This window comes from Tyto alba, unplaced genomic scaffold (assembly GCF_018691265.1).
Source record: "Tyto alba isolate M040663 unplaced genomic scaffold, T.alba_DEE_v4.0 Super-Scaffold_29, whole genome shotgun sequence".
Lineage (NCBI taxonomy): Eukaryota > Metazoa > Chordata > Aves > Strigiformes > Tytonidae > Tyto > Tyto alba.
The window spans coordinates 8,070,566-8,090,750 of record NW_024881303.1 but is presented as its reverse complement, the minus strand read 5'-3'; the positions used below and the strand labels follow the sequence as shown (position 1 = coordinate 8,090,750).

The window sequence follows — 20,185 nt, the reverse complement described above, 5'->3', positions numbered from 1 at the left end:
CAGTACCTTTGCATTCAGATACCTCTGTACTGTACTCCTCATGGCTGGAGAGCAAATGGTTGAATTTGGGTCTATGCTCCACGCCCGGTGGTGTTGCTTTTTCAGATACTTCTGATCGAAAACTTTGTGAGCATGACACAGAGTTCTCAAACTGCTTAATCACCCCATCATCGCAGCCTGAAGATGCTGTCTGTTCTTCATCCTCCCCGTAACTGTTTACTGGGAGAAAAACATAACTCAGTCTTTAGACAGTCTGCTGCCCTTGGCCAAGAAGACAGATGACACGGCACTCATCTGGCTCTCAGATGAACCTTCTGGGGAGAAAAAGGGGACCAAAGGTTTAGGGAGGACTGGGGAATGAACTTGAGAATCATCTGCTTCTTCAAACCTCTGGAAAGTCTGTGAATGTCATATTGTAGCAGCAATATTTACATATTATTAGACTTTGCCCAACTGCATGTTACCTTTTTTTTTTTTTTTTTTTTTTTTAAGATACTTAACAGAGCAGAGCACAAAGAAAGACACAAAACACAGAAAACCACTTGTAAAATCATTAGCATATGCAAAGACAAAGTAGTACGCAAAGGACTTGAAAAACCTTTTCAAGCTTCCATTCCCCTGCAGCTCCTGCTAAGGTGGAGAGGGAACTTCTGGGCAGAAAAAGCAACTGAGACATAGCGCGCTCTGGGTAATATCATTAACACAGAAATATGGCACGTGGCTAACAGGCATTGCTGACTCCACCTGCCAGCAGCAGAGCAACTCGGGAGACCAATGTAAATTGTGACCCTTAAAAGTGAAGATACACATTTGAGCATGTCCCTCTGAGTGCCCTTCCCCTCCCGCCACCAACATGTGCTTTGAATGTGAGATGACTGCACCCTCACCAGTGCGCGAATACCCGCCAGACGGGGGGAGGAGGGTTCCGTACGTACTAGATAGACTTGGCCTTGCTTTGCCAGGATGAAAACACAGAGGCATTTTGCTGATCTTCCTGCCACCCGCGTCAAGGAAGCACAACAGCAGGATGCTCTGGCCCACCGACGTGCACAGAGGAGGGAGCAGTGGGGACACCGGGCATGTCTGCGTACGCGCGTGTGAGCAAGGCAGCTGTCAGGTGCGGTCCGTCTGCCGCTTGCTCCTGAGCATGAAGCGTATGATACGGTTGCCAAGACTCGCTTTGATAATCGCCACGGCAAACCCGAGCAGCTGAACGAATGGACACGGCAGGCGAAGGGGTGGAGGGCAGCTTTCTCAGTGAGGCAGCCCGCGTTTGGGAAGGAAAGCACCTTTTTCCACCTCAAATCTCACATCAACCACACAGCCACAGGTAGGGAAACTGGATCCTGCCTTCACACGCTGCCTTAGGTCCATTAAAAAATCTGCAGTATGAACTAAATGACAACTGCTGTCGCTGCTCCTGAGTTCACCTGCTGAGGCACAGAAGACAGCTCTCGGCACCCCGGGCCATGAGGACAGTGGGAGGAAGCCGGCGGTACCGGGGCAAACCGCTCCCCCCGCCAGCCCCGCAGAGCTGGCTGCTGCCGTGCCGCCGCGCCAGTAGATTTGACCCTCTGCTCTGATTTGCCACAGCTTGACAATACGCCTGCTGCTCCCTCTAGAAAATTGCTCTCAGATGGAGGGAAAAGCTAAGCATTCCTATTCTGATAAAAATTAAAGAAGTTTTAGACACGAGTTTGTAAATGGTCAGTGACCAGCTATCATAAAAATTGATTATTTTTATGTAAGCTGTATATGTTTCTTTGAATTTTTTTTAAGTAGAAATGATTTCAGGCGCCTGTGGCCTAAATGTGTTACAGTCTATTCAAATAACCAAAACATAAAAAACTAAACATTCCTTTTCATCTAACTGTGTTGTCAATTCACTACCTGCAGCTCATGCAACCTCTACAAAATTAATTTAAGTGCTCAGTAAGTGCCAGTAAGTTGTATTTAGATGTGTATATCTTTTGGGTATTTAAGATAAAAAATAAAAATTATTCCAGTTTAAACAGAAGTCCACTTTTCACTCAAAGAGTTTGCCAAAAATCCGAGGTAAGATACCATCCTCAGTAATTAGGCCACATTTTTCACCATTTTCTAAAACAACTGTAATATTAAAATCTTGGGTCCATGGGCATGAGGCTGTATACTTAAATAAATGTGCATTAACGTAGTGTTCAGTTCTGGTTGTTGCAAGAAATTTTGCAAAGGCCACATGGATGCAGCTCTCCGGGACCGTACAGGCACTCCCTGGGCGACCTGCGTGCAACTCCCTGCAGAACAGAGCGGAGCCCCCTTCCTACAAGAGAAGAAGGTTGAAGGGATGGAGGGGGAGGAGTTTGGCCCACTTTAATATGTTATTGACCGCTTGACTTTGACTTCAACTTTACCAATCCCCAAAGCATGACTGCGTCACTCGTTATGACACTGGATGCTATTTCTTACTGGCATTTGGAAGCATACAGGCTAATTAAATGGTGGCACTGGGGAATCTGTAGCCAACGCTTGATAGTCTGCTGCTGAAATTCTTCCTGAGCAACAGACAGCTCCGTGTCAACTTAATATCTCTGTATTAATAAAACTAACTTTACCCAGGGGAGAGAAAAACGTTCACCATTCAAATATACAAGTGTCCTGATTAGGAAAGGACAAGGGGGAAACACTTTCTATATCACCATGGAAACTTAAATAAAGGACCCATAATTACAATCTAAATTCTGGAAAGATAATGAATACATCTTGAGATCTGCAGATGTTGTGTAGCATATACATATTTCTAGCAACTTCAACTCAATTACTTCTATGCAGCATCTGTTTTACAAATCAACTTCCCACCACTCGTAAGAAGGCATGTGGGATTTCTTTTTTTTTTTTCCCCAGAGGAGACAGTGGAAGAGGAAGGAGGGTGACCTCTTTTTCTGGCAAGGTATTTCAAACTACCACTATTTATTTAGAAATTTCAAACACCCAATCAGCTAGAAAGTAAGCTTACAGGCATCCAAATACACTAAGCTAAAATGCATGAAATAAATAATTCAAGAATTTTCTGCAGTGTTACCAAATATAAAGAATAAGTTATCATTTTCTCAAAGCTTATCCAAGAAAAAAAAATTACCAAATAAAATGCGTAGTGTAGGTGTAAAATACAGATGTACTGCATGCATCCTGTCTGCCTGCATGCGAAGAAAAAGCAGCAGTCATTTTGTCTGAACAATTAAAAAATTGCAAATGCCAAATTTCTGCTTTCTTATGCATTTAATGCTGCCCTTGTGTGTCCACTTTCTTCTTAAATATTTTGATTCTGCTTTACAGAAGTCAGTGAGAGTTTCAATGGGAGCATCACCAAGCCCTGAAGGAAGCAGAAGTACTATACCAAAAAAGTGTATTTGATCGTATAACCAAAGACAATATCAGTATATCTATGCATAATGCACATACTCAGAGGATCCCAGGAGCGCACTCTGTACTGTGTTCTTTGTTGTTATAGAAGCAGTCACACAGGCCTTAAAATTTTCATTATCAAGATGACATAGAGAAACAGTGATCTGCAACGGCTCCTAACTCAGCAAAACTCAGAACCGCACACAGAAAGAAAAGGGCTTTTCTTTTGGAAAACTGGAAAGGTCTGCTGCAAACTGGGGATTTGTTAAAGCTTCTCAGAAAAAAAAGGAGGAACATTTTGTAAGGGGAACGTGCAGCAACACATGTGGAGTTGCTACCACCAATTCCCATGCAACTACAGCTCTGATTTGTACTGTCTTCAATCTGGAGTCTTCTCCTCACTCTTGCTGTCAACAATTTGAACTGGGAGTTCAGACTGAAGTACAAAGTAACACAACTACCTGATTTATGGGCTTGACTAAAGAGGAGAGCATCCCATACTTCATTTATGCTCAAAACTACTTGGAGATACAATCTGATCCCCCGTCTTCTTTTTATAAAATAGAAACAAAATCCAAAACATCCACCTAGACCTCAAATGAATGTGAAACTGATGGAGAATGCGCTGTGATACAGTAAATCCACGATTCTACACATGCCATTATGGACAAAGAGATTGTGTCCAGTGGCTGTGCACCACTGACTAACACGGGCTGGTCATTCACTTACAAACAGAAGGCAGCCTTCAGCTGGGTTTTCTCCTTGCACCCAGACCTATGTGTTTTTGTCCCTTTCTGGTATGTATACCAACCAGGGAACCATTTGGTGCCCAGTGTTAAAGGTAAGGTTCACCCCTCTTTGCTCGGTGTCCAGTGACAGTGTCTTGCTTTTGCAACCCATCAATCTCTACCTCTTCATCTGTCCTCGCCCCATGCCTAAACCACCTAGGAAGCTCTCTGAGGCACATTAAGGTGCTTGCATGCAGTGCAGGCAGAGAGAATCACAGCTTGGCAGCTTTCATTCCAAGGGACATTTCCAACTAAAAGGAGAAAAAAAAGCAAACAGAAGTCAGAGAGTAATCAGGAACAAGACATTATTTGGCTCTGACCATCAAGCACCTCTATAGCTGAACAATACAGCAGTCGGAGCAATAAACTCCAATTCTGCACACTGCTGTGCAAAGAAATAGAGAACTGCCCACAGAAAACAGCATGAAAATCAACATACTTTCCTGTTACTTTTTTCCTACTCCCAAATTTGGATTATAAAAATAGGAACATGGGATTCAGCTCCAAACTGACTCACTTTGCTGCCTAAGGTTCTTCCATAGCTAAAGGAAATGGCAGCCAAGAAGCAGAAGAACAATCGTTCCTGATTTTCCCAATCACCTGCTTTACATTTTACATGTAGAGTAAACATGAGTCAGGCTTCATTTATGCTACTGGGTTCTATTAGAACAGGCTTGGGATTTGTGAAAAAGTGGAAGAATAAAAGAGATTACACACTGTAGGAGACACTGCTAAGCCAAGAAAACCCCAGGTGTGGATGCAGTTATATCCGTGAGTCAGCCTACACCCCTTTGCCAGCCCAGGTTAGGTTGCCTGAAGAAAACATGCAGCTGCAGAGGCAGAAAAGCACCTTCTGTCAGCAGATGCCGTGTCTACGCTGGGGATACCACAGGGCACATGTGTAGCTGTGTATGCTCTGGGGTGTGGGGCTGTAAATGCTCATGGACTCAGACACTAAACAAACTGCTGGATCCCAATGGCTGAAGAGTTAGAAAACACTGTCCTGCCAACAAAAAACAACTTTCACTTCATAAGCGTTATTTTTATGACAATTTTCCTGGTAGCTTTCACACCACAATGGGTTCAATTCCTTCAGGTTACCCATCAATCACATCTTCTACTTGTTTGCTTGGCTTGGATACATGCTCCTTCTAATGCAAAGCAGTCACTTTGGAAGCTCTTTCCACTACATTTAAGGAAGTTTCTCTGAATTCACACTGGCTTCCACCTAGCAGAAATCAAGACTGGCCAAGAAAATGTCCAGGAAACCCAAGACACTGGCTCTTGCTCCACTTTAAAGCGCTTTCACTACGCCACATTCGCAACCTGCGAGACCCAGCGCATGCACACCGATTACATACCATTTGTAGCACCCAACACTGCAACCATCAGCTTCACACCCTCAAGTCTTTGTTTGCTGATTAACAGGGTAGAAATCAACTCCCTCACAAAGATATTTGTTTGGGGTTGCTACGGATAACAACTGCATTGCAACAAGGCAGATATTTATTTTCCCACTGATTTCTCTAATTGAAGCTTTCTGTTTGCTACCAGAGGGTTGATTCACCACAGCCCCCCTTTACCACCGCTGTAACACCACAGTTTCCATGGCACTCCCGGGAAAATCACAGATTTTCACAGAAAATCGCAGCAGCAGTGGGTGAGGATGTGGTACAACAAGACTCACATGCACTCAGGACCAAAGCTGTCACCCAAAAGGGGCAACCCTGTCCTCCTCCCCTTCCCCTCTTCCCCTTGTTTCAATTTCAGCAATCGTGCGGCCAACTCACCTGATTCAAAAGTAACAGGGAAGGGGCTGGTAACTCGCAGCAGAAGCAATGAGCTGGGCCAGTCCACCACACAGTGGCATGCTCGTGCGGCCAGACATGGAAAATAGCACAGCTGTGTGACTGGGGAAGGACAACATATCTCAGCTGCAGTTTTACATCAGCTACTGACAGTTGCAAAACTGCACCCTCAGGCCCAAAGGTTTTATAGCTACATTATTTACGGCAGTAAGTCTAGACCTCAAAATCGACCCTGTGACCCAGAGTTTCAGCAAACCTCAGCGCTCTCATTAATCCAAATTCAAGGCTTTCTCTACAGCACCACCACTCTCATGCTATTTGCTGGAAAATACTTCCCACACAGATTATGCTGCTACATATAGACTGTATGGGCTTGAATCTCTCAGCCTGAGGAGAGAAATGCCTCCAAGTGCCCACTTTGTGTGGGCAAGCACTCACACTCAGCGCAATGAATCCTTTCAGGGATGCTTCATCTCACATGGATACTGAGCTCTCTAGACAGGGGAGAGCCCACCTGAACATCAGTGAACTTTTAGGTAGGGATTTTCTACAGATTTTGTTATGGACTGGTTTAAGATTCAACTTAAGTCATTCATGTTGGTCTACAAACAGATATTGATGAAGCCTCCCTAACTCAGTCTGAGGAAACTGCATGAGAATCACGCAAATAGTATCTACAGAGGTACAGCCCAACCACACCTTCCTCATTACCTGGAAGACCCACACAGCCCAACAATGCCATTCACTGTCTATAAAACTGCACATTTTTGACTCCACGACTGTAATCTTCCTCTCTTCTTTCACTGCAGTCTCTCCACTTGATTACTAAAACTGAGGCTACTCAAAATGACGGCTGCTGCCAACAGGTCATTACAACAGCCAAAAAAGAACTGGGCACAAGAAAGTCATTTCCACACCCCTATTTGGCAAGATGTGAGGACCAACAGCAGCTCACATTCTGGCAGAGTGATCCCATCTCATATAAGCTTACATTAGTGGGTTTCCTGCTGTTAAGCAATGCAAAGAGACTAGGAGAAAACAAAAATGGTTTATCCATGCTTCCGAAAGTGCTAATGGTCATTGCCTTCTGCAAGCATTTGCCTGCCACCATGGATTGGCATAAGGAGCCTTCTACAAAGCAGGCCAAGCTAGCAACAACTGCGACGGGGAAAAAAAAAAAAAAAAAAAAAAAAGACAAGACAAAAAGTACTAATGTTTGTATCAGCACACAGAAATACTATGTTCCAGCTCTGCACCGAGTGCTAGTATGCCTGCACGTAACCTCCACCACAACGCAGTGAGATCATTCACACCTGCCTTGCCTGTAGTAGGAGATGGAAGGTGAGGAGGCAGGGTTTCTAGGAGAGAGGCAGCACTTCCCAGATGCTGCCAAGATGCTGTTTATTGGTAAATGAAGCCTCCTGAGTCCTAAACAACCTCCCCAGAGGAAGATAGATTTGCAATGGCCATATGGGGAGTGGGAAGAGGATGCCACTTAGCAAAAGTGGATCAGAAAATACATGCACAAACACATACGCTCACACAATTTGTTCTGTAACTGCACTGAATGGCAAAATCCATTTCTTCCTCTCAAATACAACCTTCTCCATACAGTTTATGCAACCTTCTAGATGGCAAGAACAGATGACAAGTACTCCTGAACAGAGCATCCTTCCTCATGCCCCCTAGGGAGCTAGGCACAAGGAAGCTCTGTTCAGCTGACAAGGAACTTGATGAAAACCCAAACCATTGATCCACTGCAGGCTTACAAAGATGTTGTGTGCAAAATCACCAAATGAGGATGAACAGCAATACTGACAGGTCTGAGACAGAGCCCGCAATGGCAGCACCTTTGAAAATTTGTGTTTTGAACCACTCTTGGGCTTCATTCCCTCAGCTGTAAAGCTGACATACCGGAATCCACCCTCCTTTCAGGGCTACTGCATACTCTCATCACCACTTACTTTTGGCATCATGGATGAAGATCCCTTATAATTTGAAACTTTGAAAAGACAGAACTGCAAAGGAATACTTTAAATATAAAAAAGGAACATGGTACCACCTTCACAAAGACAAAAATCTGTGCACAAACACTTTTTGAGTGGTTCAGAATTTCCCAGAGAGAAAGTATTCAATGCAAACTCACTCCTGCACTTCATTTCAGAAAGCTGTGGACTTGTACCACATTCTTCAGAGACCAGATGCATATCCCTGGTCACGTTAGTGCTTTCTCCCACTCAAGCAGCCAGGAGTATTTGCTGTGAAGTGCTTTTGTCCACTGTTCATCATTGCTTTCCTTCACTCAGTCCTAGTGGTGCTATTGATTCAGTGTAGCCTCTTTAAATGTCTTGCTTTGAATACAGGCACTGATTTTTATAGGGCTACATTCTGACTAGAACACTGGCTGGCTCCGTAGTCAGACAGGTGATAAAATTCATAAACACTTAGGATCTTTACATGGAAACTGGCCATCTATCTATTGCAGTCTCAGGCTCAAGCAGAAGTTATATTTATCACACAAGGAGCATCTTTTTGTTACAGGTATATTTTGCTGTATGGGGTTTATAGGACCTAATGAAAACTCACTTCTTGCCTAGGAATTCCTGGCCATATGAAGGGTCATTTACTGAGGTCACGAGCGCTCATACACAGCAGAAAGAATAATTTCCTCTACTACAGCAATTACTGGCAAAAATCAATGACCCCTGTTAAGCTGGAGGCCAAGGTAAGTAAATGCAATAGTGCTTTCTAGTTTTAAAAACTCCCAGAGCCTCAGAGGTATGCTTCCCCTAACACATGTATTGAGGATAACTATCTAGCCATCTAGAGAAGATTTCTATTAGGACATCAAAACTTCCTAGCATTCCAAGGTCAAAAAATTTATTTTAGTGCAACTGAAACCCAATCTTTAGCTAGCACTGAGATTGTCTAATTGATGGGAAAAAAATCTCCAAGGACTTCATGCAGTTTTAGTGTAGTGCTCACCTATATATTACACCAGTGTTATGAACATATTGTCAGACAGCTCAGGAGACTCTTCAATCACAGAATTTGCTGTGCAAAAATAGTTCAGCTCTGATTCAGAAGACTTAAGCTCTCCTGGTCTGTCTGTCCCCATGCCTTTTCAGAGCAGTTAGCTGAAAGTGCTAACTTAATGGTCACTTTGACTTCCTGTTTGCAAAGGCCACAGGCCCTGAGGAAAAAGTGGGCTAAAGCCATTGCATTCATGGCACAATTATTACTGCTCTTCACTTTTCCTGTTATTACTTTTTTTTCTCTACAGATTCAGACTGGGAAATAGGTGGCCTGGCCAGCTCCACCCCTCTGCTTGCAGTGCACTACTTTTAGAAGTGGCTTGTTGCTCCACTGCTTTTTTTTTTTTTTTCAATTCTTATACCAAATGTGCAAGGATGGATTTGGAAGCCACACTCTTGCCAGCCACCCCCAGTCAGCTGAGCAGCACTATCTTAGCAGCAGGGGGATGCAAAGGCTGCTCTCTCCCGGTTCCGCGATGGGAGACAGTTTCTCTATCAGAAACAATGAGGTTAAACAATGAAGGAGGGTCTCAAGGAAGCTGCAAGAGCAAGCTCATCTGTATTTGCAAAATTTACAACTACCTGATGTGCAAATGGCGGGAGGGATCTGCATGCACGGAAGGGTCTGCCTTCCCATCATTAACCTCTGAAAACAAACACCTGGTGTTGCAATAGTTCCTGCTGAACTGCCTCCTCATTTTTGAACTGTGGATCAAAAGCATCCAAAGTAAAAACTTTTCCCTACATTTGTTTGAAACCTTGGCACACTGCTAGCATCATTTAAGTACAGACCAGGACTTGGTGGCAGTCAAACCTGCACCCTGCCGATTAGCATGTTTTAGAGTATCTAACAGACGTTTGATTTAAGAACCCAAGAACTTCATTGCTCAAGCACTTTATTAGATCCCTAAGCCTAAAAATGGTTGTTAATAATGTATGTGCTGCTTTGGGGCCTCAGAAAAGCTACTCTGGGAGCTAGGAAACATTTCCAGGAGGCAAAAATGTGATCAAAAACATATCTGATAAAAAGGAGAAGGGGTAATGATAGTTTTTAAGTGCAATTTTATTTTATTTCATCTCAGAAGCATGGTCTAAGCTTAAGAGAGGGGAGCAACTATTGGATTTTCTTTTACATCTTTTTTAAAACAAGATGATTCTCATCTAGGGCTGGTGGGGTTTTTTTCACCCTAAACCCAGTAAGCTATATATTGGAATGACCTTGTAACAGGGTTCTGTGGCTCTTTAATCATCAGTGGCTGTTAAATGAAGCATATCTATTTTCTCTGTTACATTACTATTGGCAACCAGGTCTTCAGTAAGTGCCCAGAAATATTTCCATGGTAACAAAAAGCATTCAGCATTGCTACTGTTTTGTGCCAATTTAGCTTTAAAATATTCTATTGTGGAGAGAAATATGGTACATTAAGTGAAATAAAGTCAAGATGCAATGTTCTGAAAAGAATATAAGGATAAACAGGAAATGTGTATTTTGCAGAAATGGGGAAAAAAATGCCGAATGGAAGGAAAAATGTTCAAAGCTAATATTGATGGTACTGAACGCCTTTGCTGAATGTCAGCAAGTCCATCTGCTCACTTACATTGTCACTTAGGGTTAGGTAACAAAGCTAACAGAAATAAGGATATCTCAAACATCTTCTCTTGATCATTTTAATCCATGACTGAAATCTAAGTTGCCAGGGTATTACAGCCTCTCTGCATGTCTAGGTTACCATCAAAAGGGTTCACACTCTTGATGTTAGAGAATGAATCTAAGGGAAAAAGAGGAAATAGAGTTGAAAAATGAAATACAAAGAGCATGTGTGTGTTTTGGAAGTGAAAGGTCACTTAGAAGAGCAAAATGAGTTCTTCCACATCAAAGATCTTGTGGAAGACATTTTCAAATCACAGTTCAGCACTTTCTCTCCCATTATACAACTTAGTTCTGAGAAAAAAAGGCATCAGCTCCCAGCCCTCCAACTCTCAAACAGCCAACTTCATGACTATAAAAGTCTTGAGGCCACTGGATGGCCCTTTGTGCAGTGCACTGCAGAGATAAAAAGACGTAAAACTATTTGAGAGCATCTGGAGTGACATTCCCTCTGGTGTAAAAAGCTATGCAATGCCCTCTAAAGTGCTTCATGTGGAAGTAGAGAGCTCTAGGCAGCAGCAACGTAGGTGCTAGGGAGCTCTGTAAGGCCAGCCTTTCAGTCCAGTGGCTCCAGCTTACTGAGAAAGAAAGCCAATAAATATTCTGAAAGAGTCCAACAGCAACTCGATCAGTACCCGCTTTCAGCTGGGGGAGGGGCTCAGAGTGACCCTCTCCTTTAGCTGCAATGATGGGTTACTCTGGCATCTGTCACTCTTTGTATCTCTCACCAGGAAAATTCAAGTGGTCCATCACACATTCCTGACGATCCTCTTTCTCAGATGTCCCTGCAGACAAGACCGCAGGTGAGAAACTACTCTGACAGTGACAGCAGCCCACTCGTGGCCCCCATTTCCCCAAGTGCTCACCACCTTTTCTCCCACCCACTGTGAGCAAGGGTGTAGTCCAGAGACAGGACAACGATATGGAGGCCACCATCAGAATAATGCGTTCAGCATGTGGCTGCTCCCCAGCCTACTCTGAGGAACCCCAGGATTTGCCATGAATCGCACTACCAGCACCTCTTGGGGGTACAGGAGACAAGGTTGCGCCCTGGATAGCACTTATATCCAAGAGATACAGCTCTGGGGTGTTTAACCTGGGAATTGGCAATCATTCATTTGGAATATGAAACAAGCAGTCCCAGTTTGGGAGACAAAACAGCTAGATCTAAAGGTCTTTTAAATTATTTACTCCCTCGGCGTAACAGTGTGAGGAATAGTAATAAAGAGCTAATTTTAACATTCATTAAAGAACACCGTCAAGGTTTATACCTCCCTGTCTGATATTCCTACTAAATACGAAAACAAACAGGCTGATCTTCCGCAGTCTGCACAGAAAAGGCTAAATATGTAAGACTTCCCTAGAAGCCGAGAGTGATTAAAAGCTCTTGGACATTATAAACTAAACATTTTCAAGAGCATCTACTGCCTGCTACAAAAAAAGAAATTTAGATATGTGAAGCCAAATTCTGAAGACCCTCAGTAAGTCTCAAGTTCTTCACTAGCTCTGCATTGTAGACCCATTCCCCCCTCCCCTTTCCAAGGATGTTCAGAAAGAGCAGATTTAACCCAGCAAGACCCAAGGATGGTGTCAGCAGGACTGCAGCTTTCCTGCTTGTGGTTGGGACATACATCTCCATCAGTCCTCTACGACCCACATGACTTCCAGCTGTATTTATGGCGATATTTAGTGAGTACAAGTCAGATGGCTGAAATTCAGTCTTGAACACAATCACCTGAAAAGATCTTCATGTCACTTAACGATCAGAAGTCATAGTTAGGCCTATTTAAAACTGAAAATATCAAATTCAGCTCTCTTTCCCACAATCTCCTGCCTGCTGTCCTCTTCAGTCTTATTTGAAAAGCTTGTGTGGGTGGTGGGAGGGGAGGAAAGCGATTTGGGAGCCTTTCATCCATAAAATCATGAGATATGGCTGGCTTTTTAGTACAGCATTTCACAGCACATGGCACAGTAACATCTTGAGATTCCTGGCACAAAGAAACAAGGTTTGAGATTATATATATCTTTAATAGCAATGACGCAAAGGCAGATGGTTCTCAAAGCAAAGGCTTAAGGCTAAACACTCCCTTTGAAGGGTCCTGCTACCAGAAACAAAACATGAGGGGAGCAAAATACTCCTTGCTACAGCAACAGGGCCTGACTGCCTTCTAATATACAGCCTTAAACCCTGGAGATTTACAGTTATTTCAATGAGATTAGTCTTACAAACGAGAGAAGAATTGGAAACAGAAGAGGAAAGGTTAGATTTTTCTTTGGGATTTGGGGAGTTTTATTTTAGCTGTGGGAAACAAAGACGACACAGAACATAATGAGCAGATTAGCAACTAAATCAAATCAATACCAGAAAAGAGGTCTGGATAATACTGTCAGGGTGCGTGCTAGCTGCTTACCTGCAAAACTTGCCTTGCCATTATTACTTTTTAAGGAGCCACCCAAGCTGAGGTTGTGCTCATGACCTCCCATCCTCACAGAGGGCTCACCTTCTTCCTCAGCGATGGGAGGAAGCCGATCAAGCGGCTGGAGATCTTCATTCATCCAGTAGGATCCATTGGCTGTCAAAGACTTGGTGCTCTCAACACAGTGCTCTGGTAAGCTGCTGGTATTTTTAACCCATTTTTGCCTCTGCCGACCCATATCAGAGCCATGAGGGAGGTCTTGGGAAGCAAAATCAGGACCCCCAAAGTGACCATCTTCAACAGGATATAAGTATTCCTCATCCCAGATGTCCAGGTGTTGCTCATCATCTGATTCCTCAGAAAAATCCTCAGAAACTCCTCCATTATTTTCCAAGTCCTGGTTTCTCTCTTCTTCTGACTTACGACCCACTCCACTCAAATTCAGAAGTGAAGCAGATATAGAGTCTCCTGCTTGTTGGATAGCTTCGTATATTTGAGACATCCAAGAAGACAGTGGCTGAAGGAAATTCTGAGCAGCCTCAGAAGCCATGTTTAACACTATGCCAGTCTCTGGTGATCAGTTGTTCAGCTTTGCCAGCATCACACTTACAATTCAGGGAGCTACAGAATAAGCACCATAAGAGATTACTGTAAATTGCTTGTCCATCAACACCTGTTGACACACCATCTACACAAGATGTCTAGAACTGAGAAGATTGAGAATAGCACTAGAAATCCAGAAATGATGGACAAATTACACATATTCCTGCAGAGATCTGGAAAGAATTAATTCAACTGCTAAACCTTATATAAAATTAAAAACATTGAACATCAGAAGAGAAGTACCTTTTCTGAGGCGCACACACTCCGGTTACAGCTGTCAACAGGCCTGGTAAAAAAAGTACAAAACAACCTGCAGTCAAAAATCTCAAATAATCTCCTGGCTCTGAGTTCCACAACATCCTTAGCATTAGCATGTCCAGATGGGAAAATTAAATGGTGGAGAATCTGGGGAGAATTATGTTTTGATTGATTAAAGTGACAGGCCTACAGACTGCAGAACCAACCCATGGCAGACAACTATCTCAAATGCTTTGCTCCAGAAAGGCTCTGCAGGAGACATCTCTGCCCAAAGAGTAACACAAGTCAGAGTTGTTTTGCCCTTCACAGAAATGGAAAAAAAACACACAGGAGGCGGAATATTATAGGTATGAAATTACTGGGAACAGAAGCAAGTTAACAAAAGCACTGGTATCATGTCAGTATGATGTTTTCTCACAACTCATCTAAACCCTAAATAAAAACATGCAGAAAGTTAAGGTGCCTTTTTGCCCGATATACATCTTCCCACATTATCACAAGACACATATTCTTTTAGGAATTCTGAGAATAAGGAGACACCTGCAAATAGGATGATGGGTTTAGGAAGAAAGAACTAAATAGTTGCAGATTTTAGGCTAGAAGACAACTAAAAAGAAGCTTCAAAAATTGATACCAGTGTCTTGATGAATTTAGAGGTCTAGGAGCAATCAAACTATAAACGGGTAAACACAGTACAAGGGGCTAGAAAATAAGCTCAGCAGCCATGTGTATTGCCTTGTGAAATGGTCTCCAGAGAAATGTAGTGGGAATCTCAGCGGAAATTGGATTTTTAAATGGAGCATGGACTAAGGAGATCCCACCTTGCTCGTTGAGCAGCTTTTTTACAGATGAGATCAGTGACTTAAGAGGTCTCTCTACCTTTTGAAACACCTGTGCCGAATTATTCTGTTCAGTGATGTTGACTTACACTGCAGACACTTCTGACAAGTTTATTATCAGCTTCAGTATGTATTAAGAATTACAGTCCTAACAAGGGTGGTAAGTGAATGTAGGTTACTAAAGCCATTTTAAAAGCTGATGGCTGTTAGAAACTCTCCAGGCTCAGGGGATACACTGGTTCAGTATCCACCTGTCACACGCTGGCCTCTGGCTCAGCTGCTGGCACCCAGGTAAAGTTCCCTGCCATGCATTAAATCTCTGACAAAGAACAGACAACATCATGGCGTAACATTCCCGGTGAGCTGTTCCCTTCATCAACTCTCCTCTTTCCCATCCTGCCCCTGGCAAAGCCTCTCTGCTTTGTGCAACTTATTTTCTCATAGACCTAAAGTGATTACACACTCCAAACAACACATTTGCAGCATAATGGAGGTTTGCAACTGGTAAGTCACAGCACCAGAGGAGTCACTGGGAGGAGATGGCACTTGTAAAGGTGAGATTCTCCCAGGCATGGAAGGAGATAAATTTGGTTAAGTACTGAATGCTGGATACAATTTCAACCTGTCATTTATTTACAGGCAACAGCAAATTAATCTCTGATTTCTGGTGAATGGAAGAACTTCATAACACTCTGCCCTCATCTCAGCAGCAAGATACATGACAGCAGTAGCCCTTGGAGGGATGCAGGTATCCAGGAGTGACAGCTAACCAAAGCAGATAAAACACACGGGTGCTAAAATGAAGTGCTGATCTCTTCTAAAAATCAACAGAACATAGACTTGTGATATAACAAGGGAATAATTAGCTCCTCTTGTTACTAGATTTCAGAGCTAACACCCAATTGGTCCAACAAAGCCACCTCAGCTCTCCCGGATACTGTGGCTGACTGCACCATAGCTCAGGCAAACATCGCAGTCCTGCACAAGACTCCACGTTAGGGAGGTTGGCATCATAAAGATGTGGGGGGGGGTGGGGGGTGGGGGGTGGTTTCAAGGCAAGATTTTGCTTTAGTCATGGAATTAAAGCAGTGATCTACAGTCACCCACAGGGCTTGGATGAAGTCCCCCAGGCATCTGAAGAGTTAGATAAGACCTGAATGTGCATCTTTCACACACCAAGCAGTTGCCCCGATCATCTTGCTGTAAATAGGCTGGAGGGAAACATGATGCATACACACACATACATACACATCCCCAATTCTACACGAGACCTGGAAATTTGTCTGGATTAAAGCTGGAGAGCCCCAAGAAATGTTTTTTTTTTTATAGACAATGGAAAGACACCGAACTATATTTCACCACAAAATCTGAACTGCTTTGCAGTAACACTTGCAACACATCTGTACAACTTGCAATCCAGTGCCTACATAATCCCTACAGGCAAAAGCAATGCAATTTCCAGGGTGCCTGACTCTCTGTTTAGCCATTGCTCGGCTTTTCCTCCCATCATCTCCCTCTTAGAGAAGACTCCACAGTCAGTGATATGTTGAACAACTGGAGTTCAACTGAATTACAAATTGCTTATTTTTGGCCTTGCAGCAGATGGATAAAATGTGTAACAAGCTGCAGACAAGTTTAGGCGGGCAACGTTTTTACAAACTCAACAGAGGATCAAAGGGGGATGAACTCTGTTATAAGCTTGCTGTTTCCCAGGAGCTCTCTCCCTTAATTAGCAGGCACTGCTCTAACGGTGTTTATGATCTATTTCCCAACATGGCCTTTTCAACATAATGGATTTTTACTTTTGAATTCTCTAACAATTTTGACTTGCATTAGAAAAAAAAAAAATAAAAGAACTGAGAAGAGCATTTAAAATGTGTGGGAAAGAAAAATCCATTTCTTTTTAAAAGCATTCATCAAAAAAGAATGAGAGGGGAAAAAAACAGTTTACCAAATTCACTTCAAGTTCCATCTTCTAAAACTAACCACAAGAATTTTCACACTGAATCGCCTGCTTAACTCAAAGTTAGTTTTGTTTTTTTTTTTTCCCCCTCTTGGAAAATCAGATAGCTAAAAGGATCAATGTTAAGCCTCTCACAAAAACCATCATAACCTTTACTACAATCTATATTCCCTTGTCTTGATAGGATCATTATTCCTTAGTAGCGTTCCCATTGAGAGGTGCAATTACTGTATGGCTAAAAAAAGAAGACTATTAGAAGAATTTCAAATACTATCACAATGCAGAGGTTTGTAATATTAGCAAAGTGTCTTTCAATCTTCTTGATATGCAGGTTCCTAAAAAACTGCCATCAGATGTGCATTTCTTACAACAATTTCCTTTATTCAAGCTGTTGTAGAGTGTACTCACACTTTCTTTTCTTCAGTCACTTTGTGTGGCCTTGCAAAAGTTTTCTACCAAACTCCTCCTTTGTAGTCAGGCTTTAGACCACAGGCTGAAAATAGTGTCATAGCATATAACAACTGAACAATTTTCAAGTGAGTGCTTATTTCCAAAACCCTAGATGAGGAAGAAATCCACAGTCTCACCTCTCTGCCTGGGAATGTACTGTCCTGTGTAGAGACATAAGAGGAAGAAATCAGCTCCCAGCTTGCAAAGATCAGAAGACATCTTTGTCACATCACTGTTTTAGAAAGATGCACTTCTTTTGCCACTGCCAAGAAAAATGTATCAAGAAGATTTTTTAGAAAATATGGCAAATTGCTAAATCCATAACTGAAACTGAGCATTGTGCTGGGTCACCAGTTTAGACAGCCACATTACATGTACCCAGAGGAATGATTCCTGCCTTCCCCACTTCTCAGAAATTTAATTAAGACACTGATAATGATTTACCTTTATTTTCTGATCTGATATAGAGAGCATCAGCCCCTCATGCCTACCTGGCATGCCACAGATTGTATCCATGGACAGGAGCTTTATTTGTGTGGACACCTAGGAAAAGCAGCGTTACAGGTCCACCAGGAAGCCTTGCTCCAAGCTTAGGAGGAAAGACCTAAAACAAGGTGTGAATCTAAGCTGACATGCAGAACATCAAGGTTCTGTGCAAAAGCCAAGGCCATTTTGCTGTTCTTGAAAGGAGGAAGCAAGGAAGGCTTGGAGGGATAACATAATTTAATAACTCTTTTTAAGCCATTGAAAACTATAATGAGCTTGATCCTCCTTTCAAACTAGAGCCCAGTTAGCACACATGTAAAACAGCAGAGGGGAAACTAGAAATGTACTCCACTGAAGGCCAGCAGCAGCAGCACTGGGCCAAGAAATCCTCTATTCTAGTTCTGGGAACAATCTGGACTCTTTGCTCCTCCTGTCTTTGCCAGAATCATGTTTAACAAGATGCTAGCAAAGCCCTTCCATCCTCACAGTGAAGGATAACCTAACATTGCTGTGATGAAACTGTATTTCCAGTTAAAATTGTCACGGTGCCAAAACTAGCCTGTGCACTTGAAGCTGTTCAGTTGATTGGAGGCTCTTGCAGAAGCATTATTAGGGAAGTTCACAGACAGTGCCCAAGGGTCACATCAACTGTGGGCATCACTGCTCACCAAGTTTACCTAAGGTAAAACAAAACAGAAATACAGAACATCTTGGTAACTTTTGGGCCTACGTGCCATAAAAATGCTATTTATGTAGCTGAATTTAAAAGAAAGATAAGACAGAGGCATTTTCCAAGTGATTATGTGCCTGTAATAATAGTTTTCAGCTGGTGATTCAGAAACTCCAGGGCATTCAAGGAAGATCTAATGGCTTATGCCAATAAAATACACACATCTCTCATTGGAAACATTCATGGGTTACAAATCAAAAAGGCAATCAACCCACTGCTGCAACACATTGGTCCTGCAAGCCCCAAAAGGGTGAACTGAAAGCAAAGATGAGATCAGAAAGACAGCAGTGCACCCCTGCTGCATGGGGTTTAGCCTACACAGAGGAAGCCTGCAGACTTATTCCTCACTCCCAAATCATCTCATGTCTTTACAGGCAGCTCGCTACTAGTGATGCTGTGCCAAATTAGTTGTAAAAATTGATACCCAAATGACAGAAGTGGTTTTGATCAGAATATTTAGCCCCATGGTGTATCCTGCTTTCTTCCCATTCCTTTGTTGCATGCTCTCCTTTTGTCAAAAATAATGACAACAATTACTGATTCTCACAGTTTCAGTGGGATGGGGAGAAGAGGAAAGGGGCAGGAGAAAAAAAGGAATTATGCAAATGTGACATTAATCATTCAGAACTGCAGAGCCTTTTTCAAAAAACCCAGGTCTCACCACCATAGAGAGTATATGGTGATAAATTCAGGAAAAAAAATGCTCCTGAAAGACCAGCATCCAAATATTATGCTCTGAACCTCCACCAGCAATGGGGCTGAGAAGCTGATAGTAATTTCCTACGCTGACCACTTCACACCTTTGTTTTTGCTTAGACTGTAAGACCTCCTGAACTCAGAAGTTTGTTTATTTCATGTAAGTCCAGTGCACTCACAAAAGAGGAACTCTTTTGCCAGATACTATTGCCACCAAAATATTAATACAAAACTTGAGGGAATTTTCAGGAGGGAGAAAATGGAAACACCTTCCTTGATCATAATACTTGCCCTGGATATACCAGCAAGCCAGATTCTGCCTTGGCACTGGTGCTAAATCCAGAGTCACTCCACTGAAGCCAGTGACATCCTCCAAATAAAAATAAGGTCCTTTGCATTTAAAGAGCCACTTGTCACCATAGGCACAAAACAAAATTCTGTGCCAAGTGGTAGTACAAAAAGCAACAATTAATAACTTTATACTTCTCAAATTGAGGGTTACAAAAAGGTCATAAAGAAAGTCACAGATCAATGGAGCATTAAAAAAAGTGGTGTTAGTAGTGGCAACTGTGCTCTTTCAAGTTAGAGTGAGAAACATCTGTAATTACTGGATTAGGGGAATGAAAGAAGAAACCTGCAGACAGAAATTAGAGCACATTCTGCAACTGAGCTGCTGTAGTTTGTCAGCTTGCATGAAGACAGAAGAGCCAAAAGGAAATCACAAGTTCAAAAGGCTGGAGAAACACCAATTTACACTACCACTTGAAGACACCCACCTGTGCTGTCAAGCTGTTGCATAGAGCAGACCCAACAGACCGAGTCTGCACCCTGTCTGCAATCAGGCTAACCAGCCTGCAGCAACTGAACAAGCCAGGGTCAATCAGAGCAATTACTTGCATGGAAATTAGCAGTGGGAGAGCATGTCTAGCTGTTTAACACAATGAAGGTATTTTAGAAACATTCTGAGGAGTCACCCAGTTACTGTTACTCCTTCTTCCCACACACACACTCCATCGTTCCTCAGCCTATGGAAATGACTCTGTAGGGACCACCATCGAGCAGTGCAGACAGTGCTTTTTG

General features: G+C 42.7%; 1 protein-coding gene across 1 annotated transcript in view; it reads right to left on the bottom strand.

Annotated features, from left to right (window-relative positions):
* SYT16 (synaptotagmin 16) overlaps positions 1–20,185 on the bottom strand; it is a 117,886-nt gene that overhangs the window by 34,050 nt on the left and 63,651 nt on the right. Inside the window, 1 exon segment of the mRNA XM_042799099.1 lies at positions 7–219. Within this exon segment, the coding sequence (XP_042655033.1) occupies positions 7–219 (213 nt within the window).